The sequence below is a fragment of the Convolutriloba macropyga genome, unplaced genomic scaffold (genome assembly GCF_964194025.1).
Source record: "Convolutriloba macropyga unplaced genomic scaffold, txConMacr16.3 SCAFFOLD_2728, whole genome shotgun sequence".
Taxonomy (NCBI): domain Eukaryota; kingdom Metazoa; phylum Xenacoelomorpha; order Acoela; family Convolutidae; genus Convolutriloba; species Convolutriloba macropyga.
In genome coordinates this window covers 1-16,051 of record NW_027451370.1, presented here as the reverse complement: position 1 = coordinate 16,051, position 16,051 = coordinate 1, and the positions used below count along the sequence as shown (strand labels likewise).

The 16,051-nt window shown below is 36.2% G+C and overlaps 1 protein-coding gene across 1 annotated transcript; it reads right to left on the bottom strand.

Moving 5' to 3' along the window:
• Nucleotides 1-222: 222 nt before the first annotated feature.
• Nucleotides 223-10,929, bottom strand: LOC142356613 (uncharacterized). Its single transcript, XM_075408478.1, has 6 exons — nucleotides 10,659-10,929; nucleotides 5,186-5,294; nucleotides 2,405-2,572; nucleotides 1,674-1,756; nucleotides 1,280-1,411; nucleotides 223-965 (listed from the first exon to the last, which is right to left on the bottom strand). The coding sequence occupies exons 1-6, from the start codon at nucleotides 10,834-10,836 to the stop codon at nucleotides 340-342; spliced, it is 1,296 nt and encodes a 431-aa protein (XP_075264593.1). The 5' UTR covers nucleotides 10,837-10,929; the 3' UTR covers nucleotides 223-339.
• Between the last annotated feature and the right edge of the window lie 5,122 nt (nucleotides 10,930-16,051).

The window sequence follows — 16,051 nt, the reverse complement described above, 5'->3', positions numbered from 1 at the left end:
TCTTTAATTCGCTACTTGAGTTGGCTAAATTTTAGATTTGATTGTTGGATTTGTCTTGGATTACTTTTGCTTGTGAATGAGTAGGTCGATAGTTTGTTTTCAATTGGCGTTGTTCCCATTTTCATTGTTCTCATTTACAGTTTTTTTGGTTAAAAAATAAATTTAATTGATGAAAAATTGTGTAATGTCAATAGTTATACGTTAGTAGAGTTTATTGTGTAGACCAGAATTTGAACATTTTGGGGAGATTGGGCAACTTTTTGTTTGCAACGATTGGCTCGCCACCTTCTGAGCTAGTCATCAAGCTTTCAATCACGGTTTTATCACAAAATTTTGAGATCACGATTGGAAACATAACTTTATTTCGAAGTATAAAGTAGAAGCATAAAAATTTGTTGTGTTTACGTCTGACCAGACATCTGTGCTGTCATTTGATACAATAAAATGTTTCCATTTGTTGAGTTGAGGTGTGTTGTTCATCTGTTGTATCAATTCATCTCTCAATCTCTCACAACTCCATCTATTCTCCTTCTTCTCTTCACCTGAGAATGAGTCCAATTCTCTCTCCTCTTTCTCTTTCAGTCTATCAATGATCTCATACACTTTCTCCTCCTCTTCATCTGTTGCTTCTCTCAACTGACTGCCGTAGTGTGACTTGAGTGACCTCCAGATGTACACAGTACGCAGGCGCTCTCTTCCACCTAAACTTCTCGCTTCAACATCTTCCCATGCCTCCTCCTCCTCCCACCCTCTCTCCATAGCCTCTATCCCTCCATTACTCATTGTACTATACTCATAATTCCATCTGTTTCCATATCCACTTCTCTGTTCAGATGCAATCAAAATCCAGTAACTGTCAGGGTACTCTCTCTTCAACATATCATAAGTTGCACGAAATTGGTCCCTAGACCTCCTTCTGACCTCCCAAGACCTCAATGTGTCAAATGCTTTTTGCCTCCATTCATCTAGAACACACACACACACACAACTTAAACTAGTACACTACACTGTTTTATTGTTCAATTACGCCCGAGAGTTTCTCTTTGAGATTTTTTTTATTCTTAAAAACCAGTAATCATACTCACCGAGCCAAATTAAATGAAACCATTCACCAAGCTCTTATATATAAATTGAAAAAAAAGGAATTTTAATGTATGAAATATGTAGAGGGATACTAAATTTAACACAAAAGTCATAAACCTATACAGTATTGAATTGAATTGCAGCCTGTTAAGCAAAAGGTCCCGTGACAGAATAGAAATTCTTGCGATAGAACAACCTTTAAAATATCGTGCTTTCTCCGATAGTTTCTTCTCGTTCCCGAGAACAGTAGGATCTCTGGGGATATTTGACGCCACCTCCATCATTGCCGATTTTTTCTGAGATTCTGCTTCACTCAAGACGTTAGATTCTAGAAAACGAAAGATAGACCTCATTGAAACAGTGTTCAATTTTTTAATATAAGAGACAAGAGATAGTAGTGCAGTACTTTTTAACCGTTTGTGTTTCTAAGACAGCACTATGTACTATCCCCTGTTTTCAAACACAGTGCCTGATGCAATCCTTCATTAAGATTTCTTTATTTGGACAAGTCGTCTAGAATTGGGAGAAAAGCGACATTTTAGCTTTGCTTGGGAATAATGTTCCCTTATGGAGAATTGTACTCAACTTACCTTCTTTTGTCGGCCATGTTTTGTTTGGCGATGCTTCAGGGCTTTTAATCTGCGGATGAAGTCTATGATCCGTATCTTCTGCTCTAAATGCAAGCGCAAGTAATAAAATTCAGTCAGATGGAACGAGAAGACTGGCAAACAAAATGCCGAGTGGACACGAATGTACAAATTCCTGGTCCAGAAAAAATTGGAAAAATATAAAAAGATAAGTTGTTTTTTTTCACCTCAAATTTCGTAAATAATTTTGCGGTGAAATGCGGTGAATTCGGTGAAATTATGCAAGTTCACCGCTAGGTTAAGCGCAGAACTTACAACAATTCATCACATTTCACCACTTAAAACAATTTGCTGTCCTTGCACGGATTCGAATCTTTCACCTCCCGCATGTCAACGACTTCTTCTTCCACTGCGCAACAACTCACTAAAACTCTAGCACATTTGCTTTGAATTTAAATCAAATTCACTCTACTTTCTGTAAAGCATGCGAGTTGAATTTTTGTAAGATTAGCGCTGAAATTTCAAATTTTAGCGGTGAAATCTGGTGACTTTTTGTAAGTTCACCACTTACTCTAGTGATGAAATTATATAAATTCAAAATTTGAAAAAGCTGGAAAAATTTCGCTAATAGTACTTTTTTCCGGCTAGCAAGAGAACGCAATGAAAGTATACTGCAAAAGTGATAAATGTGATAAAAAATTGAAGAGAACGAACTATCTTTTAAATGTACTCACCCGGTGGCACTCATGGGACCAGATTCTGGTAGATCCGAAAGTTCTCGAAAGATTCGTTCAGGTTCACTCTGATCTGGTTCTTCCCCAAAAATGCCTATAAACTGAAATCGAAGTCTGTCAGCGGTTTCGTCTGGGAGTTCAACCTCAACTTCTCTCCACAACTTCCAACTGAAAAGTAAAAACATCCTATACCAAGTTGAGGTCCAGACCCAAATTTTTGTCTGATCAGACTCTCCAGACCGAAATTATATCTGATCAGACTTTCCAGACGGAAATTAACTCTGATCAGACATTCCAGACCCAAATTATCTCTGATCAGACTTTCCATACACAAAGGGTCTCTGATCAGACTTTTCAGATTGAAAGCGTTCTGATCAGACCATCTTCAGACCATGGTCCAGACTCAAATTTAGACCATTGCCCAGACCTTAATCAGACTATGATCAGGCTCAAGTGCGCTCGAAGAGGTTATGATCAGACCCAGTTGCGCTCGAAGCATTTATGGTCAGACCCAGGTGCGCTTGCAGTCATTTATGATCAGACTGAAGCGCGCTCGAAACCGCTTCTTGTCAGACTCAATTGCGCTCAAAATAATTTGATCTGAGGAAGATTTTACTTACGAACAAGTCTCTTAATTTTGCTATAATATATTCCTTTCATCAAAACTGATGTTTGCAGTATTTAATTCGTCTAAGGATAAATCAATTATAAAAGTATTGCTAAAGAAAACGAAACCCAACTGTTGAGAACAAATTTTATTTAATGTACCGTTTAGTGTATGTTTTTGACTCAATGGATGAGTTTATACAGCTTTCCATAAGAAACATCGTGCTCTCCAGTGGATAAAAACTTCATTTGAAGGGGACCGGCCTTTGCTATCAGCTGGACTCCTTTTTTCTGACCAGAGCTATCATCTTGAGATAAGTCTCTGATCAGATCGCCGCTTTATTGTTGCCCTTTGGCAGAGCCAACACCTCTAAATAAAAAAGAAACAAAAAAATGAACAAATTAAGGCGCTCGAAATGGTCCCTGATCAGACCCATTTGCGTTCAAAAACACTTCTGGTCAGACCCAAGTGCGCTCGAAGAGGTTATAATCAGACCCAATTGCGCTCGAAGTCGCCTCTCACCAGACCAAAGTGCGCTCGATGAGGTTATGATCAGACCCAATTGCACTCGAAGTCGCCTCTGATCAATCCATTCAGACCAAATTGACCTCTGATCAGACCATCTTCAGACCATGGTCCAGACTTTTCAGACCAAAATGACATCTGATCAAACCATCTCCAGACCATCGGCCAGACTTTAGTGCGCTAGAGCTTACGACCAGACCTTGTAATTTCAGTCTGGGAACACACAGGTGTGCGCTCGACTGGGTCTGATCATAAACCAATTTGGGTCTGGAACTCCACCTGGGATGTGAAAGCTGGAAGCCTCGGATTGGAGACACCTTTTTCGATATGAGAAGTTAGATGATTCAACATTGATGTCGTGAAAAAGATTAAACTTCTAGAGATGCACAGGAGAAAACATTATTAGTCAAACAGAAAACATCCATTCTAATTTTGTAGGCTCCTACAAAATTTCACATAACGCGACTGAAATGAATGAATAGGAGGATAAATTTTTAACACATTCTGAAGGAAGCGAGCTCAACGATGCTTCGCCGAGTTTTTTGGAAAACGAAAAATGAAAGAAAATACTTCAACTGGGTCAAAAATAAAAAAAAATCATTTTCAGATTAGGAAAAGCAACAATTAGTGACCCACATTTATATTTATATTGTTAGGTTTTTTTACTACAAAATCTCTCAATTATCTCAATGCACACATAAGCATTACAATATTGCTCTCAGTTCAGTTTAAGATATTGGAGAAAAGGCTTCCCGGACTTGAGTCTCAGAGCTTTTCAGCGCTGAACCAGCACATTTCAAGAATAAAAACCTAATTCAGTTCTGAAACATTGTATCTTCAGAATATTTAAAGTGTTTTTGTGCAGTATTTCTTCATTATGACTAAAATGAGGTCATAGAGTTCGCCCAGGCTACACTTATATTGTATAGTCTGAAAATTACTCGCATCCCAAATTTTAGTCTGAGCAGAACAAAGTCATACTTTTGTAGCTTATAACTATTAATTATCATAGTAGTATACACACTATTTCTTAAGCTAGTCTGTAGGCAATTATAGCAAAGCCCATTTAGCTCAGTGGTTAAGACTGCGCAAATTAAATGTTAAAAGTAAGTTCGAATCGCATATAAAGCAAACCTTGTTGTCGGGAGTTCAGCTGATCATATTATTTTTCAGGAAGAAAATTTCACTCAAAAGTCAGACTAGCCAGTGTAAAAAGTGACATGAACAGAGTACTGGTCATCCTAAAAAACAGCATGTCTTTAGACTGATTCAGCGCTGATTTGCTCTGCCACTAAACTCTGGGTTGTGCCTTCACTTTTCGCTGATATGAACGTTTAATAAATTGTAGGCACATAAACTTATTAGCTTTTTAATTCTTCTCACTGATTCCTAAATTGCTACGAAAATTTCCAGTTTTTGCCAATGCAGTGCTGAGTTACAGCAAGGATCAGGGTTGCAAATATATCAGACCGTTTTTCGTTTTTTCTATCCGCAGCCTATTTCGCTAAACCCTGACCCTAACTCTAACCTTAACACTTAGAAAAAAAAGCATTGGAAACGACAAGAGATGAGTGTGCGTCTATTATATTACTAAATGGTTCAAATTTGCAAACAATTATCTGTTATTCCGAAGAAAAAAATAAACTAACAGTTCTGCCTTTTTTCTATCCCTGCGAGTGTCCACTCCTGTGGTTCTATTTACTGATACCCTTATGGGTCTTTCATCGGTCTGAGAGGTTGAAGGTAACTTGGTAATGCCTGAAAAAACAAGAAACGAATGTTGTTTGAAAATTAAAAATCTAGCAGTTTTCCATATCATTTATTAAGCCTAAAATAATTGCCACAAAAACATCCAATCTTTGTTTTTTTCTGAAAGTCCAATTTTACATGGTTAGGGCAGAATAATCTCTGATTCAGCAAATGAAGTTTAACCAAATAAAAACTGGCAGATTTGCTTCTAAATTCTTGCTTGATGCGCTTCTTTAAAGCATCTAATAAATAACAAACTAACTGATATAAGAACTACCAACCCCTGTTCCTTATTTATATGTTTTCCACTCTTAATTTTTTTTCGGAAAAGGCTGCCCTGGATGAGGCGTGGGACCCAACTCAGCTCTGATGAGACCATTTGGATATATATTGGCTCTGATCAGACAGACTTGATTGGCGCACTGGTGGTGACAGACTGGCCTGAGTCGCGCACTGGGGATGCCAGACGAACCTGATTAGCGCACTGTGGTTATCAGACCCACTTTGGGTGTCAGTCGCACCCAGGGTACCCAGACTGGCACTCTTAACTTTTTGGTGTTATTAATTATTTTCAAAAAATTAGACGTGATTTCATGCATTTGGTTTTGTTTTCGTCAGTACGAAATAATAGTCTAAACATAGAAAAATTGTCAGCTCAACAACCATCACCACAATATAATCTCGATCGTGATATTTGATGTTCATCAAGTAACAAGGGGAAGTGTTCTTCAAAAACTGTTCCCTCGGGGGTTACCTATCTCTTATTCTTTTCAGGGGACTGGCCGTTTTTGGTTGGACTTCTTCTGTCCAGACTATAAATAACATGTAACAAAGTTCTCCAGACCCTAGACAACGCTATCATCAGGCTCTGGGCGGGGCTCTAATCAGACCGTCCAGAACGTAGGTGGTTTGGCGTTCCTGGTCAGACTACCAGACCGTAGATAGTGCTGCCAGACTCTGTGCAACGGTTGCGGATTACCCCCGTGCGCGACACAAGTCGGTATGATCAGGGCCCGTTTGGGTCGCGCACCTCAATTTGGGTGGATATGTCGAATAAAAAGGCTATTATAAAATTTTCTGTGCTGTAAGAATAAAAATTCATTGATGATCTGCTGTATGCCTCTAGTTGATCTGAACAAAAAGAAATATATTGTATTCAGATCAATTGTTTGTGAAATTTTAACCCTGTTGAGTTGAGTTTTGCTTAGCATAAATCAGGCAGCTTTTTCTATGGCGTCCAGCAGTTGCATGGTTTGAACAATAATTGTTATTGAAGGTCTCTATGCAAGAACAATCAAATACAAGTAGGCAATTTTCAGGCTGAAAATCAAGTTAAAGTCGTTATATATATTTAAAACTTTTGTACACGTTACGCTTCATGCTAAAAATTGATTGCTCAAGATTACAGAAACACAAAATTGTTTGGAATTTTGGCGAAAAGAGTTTTGCCATGATGACATTTGAAATGTGTGCTGTGTTTTGCTTCAGCACGAGGGACCACAAACAGCCGGGAAAGTTCTATCGCTATAGGAAGTTGTTTTTTTCACTGCTTTGGGTTTGAAGGAACGTCGTAAACTGTGCCTGATGGCAATGAAAACCGAAAACTGTCTCCTCTCAATCAAGTTTAAATACTCATGTTCTATTAGGAAACCCCAATTAGAAGCAATTTATTTTGAGTAAATTAGGCATCTTTCCAGAAGTCTGCAGAAACATAGTTTCCCTGATAGTCTTTAAGGATTATCTTCATTCAAAGCTACTTCAACAGGGTAACGTTTTTGATCTTCTTTATCACTCATTTGCAGAGAGTTCTTTCCAAAAAATGAATGGGAAATCAATTTTTTAAAAAAATTCTTGATCATTATTTTGTCATTTACTCTCTCAATCACAAAAATATTATAGCTAGTAGATCTGGAATCTATTTTGGCTTCTCTTTTGTAAATCACTTGTTAGTTTTCCTGCATGCCATAATCTTTGCTAGTAGACAAATGACTCAACATTGCGTTCGGTGACCAGCCACTTGACTTCATCAGCGAGAATTGCGTCTTCCAGGATCATTTGAACTGGGGCTGGCAACTTGGGCATAAGTGAGGGGAAATGTGAATTTCTTTTCTATTTCTCTTGTAAGGATATGGAACATTTGAAAATGTTCAGGCAGTAACAGATATTTCTTCAGGGTCTCAATCTCTTTTATGCTGCAAGAAATCAGTGGTTTTCTCAGAATGGATTGCCGCCCTATTTCTGTTTCTCTTCTTTGATCAATGACAACGTGAGTTGAACGTCATTCTTTATGCGACTGGTTAGTGTTCAGCTTGGCAATAAATTCAGTTAAGAACTAAAGGTGTTACCTTTTCATTTGACGGGTTACTAGCTGGCAGTTTCAGCCAATAAAGATGGGACTGATTTCTTTTAAACAATATTTTTTCGCCTTAAATGCTCGGCTAAACAAATGATGTAGAGCACAGGTTAAAAGCTTATTTGTTAAAGGAATTTTTTTAACTTTGAGGTAAAAAAATTTTTCAAATCTGCTACCTTCTCTTGCTGTAATTTTTCTAGCAGCCACCAGCTGATTTTTAGTAGGGCGTGGTGTCCGGACACAAACCCCCTCCACAAAAACTCTCACCAACGAAAAACTTAATTTGTTACGAAAAAAATCCTGTGGGTGGAAGTCGAAGTTTGATTGTGATAGTTTTTGTTGTAGAGAAGAGCAAGAATGAGTGCCAATTTTCCAACGGACAAACTATGAAAAAATTATGCAAAAGCAGTGATGCTTTTTTCACCCACTAGCATACAGCGATTCGTTGAAAACTAGTGTAAAGAATAAGGTTGCGTCAGAACAAATGTTTGAACAAATCGACAATTCTTCAATAATGAAACCGTTTTAGTAACGAAAACCTTAAAAATCTAAGAAAACAACTTCAGAAATTACCTCACCTGCAAAATAAAAAAAAATCTGTTTAATTTTTTACGCGAACAGGCGAAAAGTTAGAGCAGTCAGGTGACCAATATAAGCGTTTGTGATATGGCAAGGCGGAACATTAAAAGACCCTTTAAATTTTGTTCTTCAATGAAAACTTATGAGCATCATGGTTTTCTTGCGTTCACAGGAATTGAATTTAATTTATAAGACTAGCGGCGAATTGTCTATACAAATAAAACCCCCATATAGTTGGATGCAGTAGCCAAGTTAACGCCTTGTCCAAATTTTGACCTGCTGCCAAGAAAACTGAAACCATTCATTAGTTTCTGTTCATACTTTTATTTTATGATGAAATCGGTAAATATTTTTCAAGTTATACGGTTCCAATGGTAGTCATGCTGCTTCTCAATTAGCAAATTGAAAAAACAAATCTGATGTGCTTTTTCAAGTAAATTTCAAGCGTAACTTAAGTTGTGAAATATTTGAAATATAATAAGGTGTGAAAAATCAGGTTGTTTTGCTCTGCAGAAAAGAGAACCCATTTATCAGAAATCACTTTGAGGGCTCTTTCATAGTACAAAATGCATTTCAGACGGTTTTAGCAGCAAGTTTTTTCGTCAAAAATTTTTCATACTGCTTTGATAAAACCACCCATATTGCCTACTGCCGAAAACGAAAAAGTTACGACAACAAAAAATCACAGAAATATCTTTGAAAGCTTCCAAAGCTGAGGCTTCCTAGGTCTAAGATAGATTTTCTTTAATTTTACCAAAGAGCTGTAACGAGAACTTATTAACTGAGTTATCTTGAAATTCTACTGCGGAAAATCTCCTAACTGCCTTATTGTTGTAGAGGGCGTATCCGGGCAATCCTCCCCTCTCTACAAGAACTCTCACCAACGAAAAAAAATTTTCTTTTCTGCTTAAAATTTCCCGGTTGCAAGTCGAGGTTTCATTGTGATAAATTTTTGGAATAGAAAACAGTAAGGATGAGTGCCAATACTCCAACAAGACAAATTAGGAAAAATTTATGCTAAACCATTGATGCTATTTTGCTCACTAGCATAAAGTGAGTCGTATGAATCATTTTGAAGGAATAAGATTGTGTTAGAATCTTTATTTGAACAAATTGACAATTCCTAATTTTTGAATATGTTTTTTTTGACAAAAAGCTTCAAAACGCAAGACAACAGTCTCATTATTCATCTTTCATTCAAGTTGATCAAGTTCCTTTTAAACGTTCACACGCACAATCAAAACGTCATAACAGTCACAGAACCAATATAGTCAGGTGGTGACCCAGTTTTTTCCTCAAAATTTTCCCTAAAAATTTGATTTTTTTGTTTCTACCCCACATACAGCCTATGTGAAGAAAAAAGAAGCCGACAAAAAATTCGGAACTCAAAAGTTCATTTTAGGACTAAAATGAGATTAAAAAATTAAAAATCTTTTTCTTTTGAAAATTTTCAAAGTTTGAGGCCTCTAGTGTCTGATATCGATATTTTTCGAACACTTTACATCAGAGCTACAACAAGAATTAAGGAACTAAGTCATTGTTTTTCTTCGACAGTGAACCTTCCAACAGCTGCTAGCTGTTCTTTTGATGTAGGGTGGGGTGTCCTGTTGGTGAAATCAAATTTTGTGGAGACCCGTCAACTTTGAACGAAGATTGTCTCAAGGACTGGAAAAACAAAAACAGAAAATTAGATTTAACCAAAGGAAAATCAGTTTTTTCGCTGGCGAGAGTTCTTGTAGGGGGGGGGGGGGGGTGTATCCCGATTAACTGCACGTAAAGATACTTTAAGTATACTGTAGATGCAAAATTTCGGAATTGAATTGAGTTTTTACTTTTGAAATCCCAGGTTGAGTTGTGCGTTCAGACTCATCCAGACCAAAATCGGCCATGATCAGACCCATACACACGATAATCAGGCATGATCAGACTTTAGCTTGTTTTTCACAGGTGCTAGTTTTAAACTCGTTTTTTGTTGGTGCCACGATCAGATCCATCCAGATATTAACCAGCCATAATCATACTTTGCCTCCTTTTCAGAAATTGTGCTCGTTTTTGCCTCCTTTTAAAAATTTTGCTCGTTCTTACCGGATTTTAAAATTTCTGCTCGAGCAAAATTGATACAGTATTTACTTTAGACACACTTCTCTGTGCTGCAATGTTTACTTAAGAAATCTATGTGCTGGTTCAGCGCTGACAAGCTCTTAGACTCAAGTTCGAGAATCTTCTAACCTTTTCCAGCGTGGCCTTGAATAGCGTAGCATAAAGGAAACAAGATCCTCTAAGGAAACAACAGAAAAACTTATTTATACATCCCAATTCAGTCAGTTTTACAGTGAATAGAAATTCGATTGGTCAGGCAGAAAATCACAGTTCTTATTTCTCTTATTGTCTAGAGCACTTTTCATATGAACAATATTTTAAATGCAAGTTCGTTCTCTCACCTTCCTTTCTGCCTAGAGGGGCATTTTGTGTTAATGAGGTACTTTTTGGTCTAACAGCAGGAACTGTTCTCCTACTTCCTGCTTGTGGTCCTTGGCTATCTGAGGAATTAACGCCATCAGATCTGGGAGGCACCTTTCCACTGTTCTCGCGGGTTTGTGTTGATGGAGAACTACCCATTAGTCGAACTAGTCCAAGCTGTCTTTGAACAATAGTTCAGTCTATTTAAAATAACACAAATGTTGCAGATCTTAATGCATTTGCTGTGCACAACAAATCAAGAGAAGTTTCAACGCGCACAGCGGACTAAATATGAACATGCGGTGAAAAATATTTACAGAATGCTTTGGTTACAAAAGCAGAGCCGAGCTATTAAAAAAGTTTATACAGTTTTTTATGAATTGCGTGTTGGTCTTCTTGATATGTATGCATCTCAAAAAGACGTTTAATAGACGGCATCCTTGCACTGCAACATAACCCCTCTCTTATCAAATCAATTGCATTTGACAGAGTTATTCCAAGAAGTTTGCGTGCCTAAATAGACTATTTAACGTATTTGATATTCAAGATAAAAACGTTTGACGTAGTTGTTAGCTGTCGTTTTTAGTTTATTGCCTTTGACGGCCATCGCTAAAACCAAGATGGCCATTGTGAAGATATGGAAGATTTACCTATTGATCGACTAGGCCGATTAGAAACGATCAAAATCCTATTTTGATCGGTTTTGATCGTTTTTGGTCGGCAAAATTAGGAAACGATTGTTTTTGACCGTTCTCTTCGGATACTGCTGTTTTTGGACATTTTTTTAGGAGACTGTAGTTCTGCACAAATTATTTAGAAAACCAGTTTGTTGTTATTGAACGTTTTGACAGCAGTTTTTTTCTTCGATTTAAAAGCGTGCAATAGACCCTGTTCAAAAACACCAAAGCGTATTCTGTAACCTTGGATGAAAAATTATTGCAAAAAAAGATCAGAATGGCTATGAATGCTCAGATGTGAAAGTGATCACCGCTAAGAATTGCAAAATTGAACAAAATAAACGCTCAGATTTCTCGCTATCTTCATCAAAAAAAGTTTTGCAGAAGTTTAGGCATAGATGTGAATGCGTTGAGATCCGCGAACTGCACAGTTTCTCCACTAAGTTGACACAATATTCTATCGACTCAACTTTTTAAGGAAACTAGGGAGTGCTGCTAACATACGAAAACAGGAATGCAGAGGAGGAGGTGCAAAACGTAAACCGGTTTTACAATTCCGTTTCTGATGGAAGCGGTCTATGTTCATGTCTTCATCGGATAGATCTCATGTCCAGACTTCCATGAGTCACCAGTCTCTCGCGTGTTCAAGACCAGACTGTTCAACAGAAAACTCTGCACTCGCCATATTTCGCGCGTTCACGTTCAGACTTTTGTGCGTTTATGTCTAGACTTTAATAAGTTAATTGTCAGACAACCCACAACAACTACACATAAACTGTATACTTGAAATCAGCATCATTTATTCATATCGTATATATATATATATATATATATATATATATATATTTATATATATATATATATATATATCTATATATATATATATATACATATATATATATATATATATATATATATATATATATATATATATATTTATTTATTTATATATATATATATATAGATATATATAAATACACATATATATATATATATATATATATATATATATATATATATATATATTATATCACAAAAGCGCAATCTCTCACAAAAGCGCAATCTCTCGTTTCGAACAGTTGACCTTGCTTTATTCATGTGTTCTTAAAGATGAAAAAAGACAAATTGAAACAGAATTTTAGCTTTTCTTTATCTCGTTCTTAATTCTTATAACTTTTATTTTAAAAAGTTGAAGAAAAAGACTCAATTATCAAAGTGTTTGTTATTTCAGCAAGTCAATTTTTGCTAAAAAAGCAGTCAAATGACGATCCAAAGGAATCAGGTAAAATCTCGAACCAATATAACCCCCCATCATTCAAGAGGTTCTTGTAAGACATTTTGAACCAAAAGAGGTTCCCACAAAAACACAAAATCTTGTTATTGGAAGCAGTCCGGTGAAAAATTTGGTCGCGGATAGTACTATACCAGAAGATATCTGCGAACATGATTATCGAGGCTCAACAACCTGTGAAAAAATTGAAGTTGTTAAACAATTACCCGAAACAGTGATCAAAACAGTTCTCATTCAGGACGGGACGAATTCAATTCTGACTGAAAAACAAAAAAACATTGACGAGTTGTTTGAGAAATATACAGATTTGGTTAATTTAACAAGAAACACGCTATCTCCTGAGAATATCGTACTAATGCAAGTGCCACCAATTCGTAATCTGCCAAAAAACGAACATATTAATGAGCGCATTAAACTTTTTAATGATAAAATAAATGCATTAGCAGGTGATGAAAATTATAAAGTTGCAAATGTGTACGACCTCATGAAAGCCATGCCAAGCTATGATAGTTTGTATTATGATGATTTGCATTTCCATTACAAACAAGGTGTCCCTTTTTCAAAGAATTGTGTGCTTTCTCAATTGCTTCCCACATCCAATAATTTAATGGCTCTGAATAACAACCAACGTAATGCAAACCAATACCCAAAATACCGCAATCATTGGAGACAGAGTTACAATTATATGAGAGGTCAATACTAGTTGAGATAATTGTTTTGCTGAATATTCTTAGTTTCATTTGTCTTCTTTTATTTTTATTGTTTCAAAGTGAAGCTTCAGTTCCACTTTATTCTGCTTCTTATTCTCTGTGTAATCACATCAAAAGGGAACTGGGTCTTCACTAATACACCAATAAAACCTGAGAGTGAGAGGATGTCATCGTGCATGTCTAATAATAATGCGTATCCAAAAAAGAAGATTATTTTTATCTGCCTGTTAAGGAATTTTCTTTACTCCTTGGTTGTCATTAGATTTTTTTGTTCTTGTCAGGTGACGTAGAGTTAAACCCAGGGCCACCTCTCATATACACGCAGTTTGCCCCTTTAATGAAAAAATACAACGATCAAGTAAAGTTTCTACATCAAAATTGTCAAAGTGTGCTTGGACAATGGTTGCTCCTTAAGAATTTTCTATCTGACCTAGGTGACAATTGTATTTCTGGCTTCTCAGAAACGTGGTTGAAATCAGATGCGACCGACGTACTGATCTTCAAGAGATAAATAAAGGCGGTGGTATTCTTTTGTTCGTTCCGAAAAAATTTCATCCAAAAGCACGAATGGATCTAGAGACAATGTCAAAAGACCATTTTGAAAGTGTTTGGGCAGAGTGTAAATTAAATAAAAAGCCCGCGTTGATAAATTTGGCTTACTGTCCAAAAAAAACTAATAAATTAGTTTTTGGAAGAGCTAGCCCTGGGTTTAGATAGAGCAGCGACTGAAAATAAAAAAAAAATTTCTACTAGGTGACTACAACCTTAATTACTTTAATTGCTATGAAAAAAATCTCCTAGAAACTCTGATCTTGCCGTACGGTTTACTGAATTCAAATAAAACTTTAGCAACAAGAGAAACATCAAGAACGAAGTCGCTGATAGACTATCTTTTATGCGAAAACTTTTTTAGTTCCCAGACACTAAACTCGATTCTAAAAAGTGATCACTTAGCCACGCTTCCTTTAATTGGTGAAGCCGTTAAAAAAAGAAACTATCAAAAAATTGTGTTTGATAAAACAAACTACTCTAAAAATGATGTTTTAGAGTAGTTTGATGTTGGAAAGATAAATTGGAGATCATTTTGTTTATCAGGAAATCCTGAAATCATGTATAAAAACTTTTGCTCGTCATTGGAAACGGTAATCAAAAAGCATGCTCCACAAAAGACTGTCTTCATACGCCATGACAAGCCCAAACTAACGCTACATTAGCAATGGATATCAAAAAACACAGTAAAAAAAGTTTGCAAAGACATCAAATAATAACAACAAAAATTTTTTGAAGCAGGAAAATGAAAAACATCTGCTAGATGTGTTTCAAAACTGAAAAAGTGCAAGAGAAAGGTGGCATTTTATCAACGAAATCAGAAACCGTGAAAAAACACAGACAGAAATACCAAGACTCAAAAACAGTTTTGGAACGGTTTTGACCAATGGAAATGATATTGCCAATCTTCTCAACCATAAATCTTCAGCGTTAGGTGAATATTTTGGTAAAAAAGAGCAGTATCAATTTTGTAATGATCCGGCACACCACAGTAACAAATTTATATTCAGGTATACAACAACCAAGGAGATATTTGATATACTCAACAATTTAAATGTTAAAAAACCGTTGGGTCCATCACTCATTCCAGCTTGGGCTTTAAAAGATGCAAGAGAACACATAGCTGAACCTCTCTGTTTTTTGTTTAACCAATTTTTAACTGAACAACGCTTTCCTGACCACCTTAAGCGTGCCCACGTGTTGCCTCTTTTCAAGAAAGATGATCCTGAAGATCCGATAAATTATCGACCAATTTCGCTCACTGGAGCTCTAGCTAAAATTTTCAAATTCCTACTTCGAGATCAAATATTGGCTTATTTAGAGAAGAATAAACTGCTTGCAACAACACAGTTTGGATACAGAAAAAAAGTGTCAACTACAGATGCTCTTTTATATTGCACTGAAAAAATCAGATATGATCTCAATAAAAAAACAACGTAACAGGAGCTTTTTTAGACCTATCAAAAGCTTTTGATTCGATATCACATCCTACTCTTCTGCACAAAACTAATTTTTTAGGTTTTAGAGCACAAGCAAATACAATTCTTAAATCTTATCTAGAAAACCGTGTGCAAAAAGTCAAATTCTCGAAGTATGAATCAAATTGGATAGCACTTAACCGTGGAGTACCACAAGGTACTGTGCTAGGCCCACTGCTTTTCAACATATATGTAAATGATTTGAAAGATGATACTGATGTGAATTCTAAAATAATCCAGTACGCTGATGATACTTTTATCTTTTGCAGTGGAAAAACAATTTCTGAATCAAAGTTACATCTTAAAAAAAGTATTGCTAAACTCATTCTCTTTTTCAGGAAAAATGAGTTAAATGTAAATGAAAGCAAAACCGAATTCATTATTTTTGTTGTCCCTAAAAGAAACAAAACCGAAGAAATAGTTGTTAACGGATGTACAGTTCTCGAGAAAAAAAAGTTGTGAAATACTTGGGAGTTCATATTGACTGTAATCTTTCTTTCGATGAAGAAATAAAAAATGTACTAAGAAAAATGGCTGTTGGCTTAAAGGTCATTTACTCCATCAAAAAAATATTTCCTGAAAAAACTAGATCTGCTTTACTGAACGCTCTTGTTTTAAGTCATCTGCATTTCCCAATTGTTCTGTTCTCAGGTCTTAAAAAATCACTTC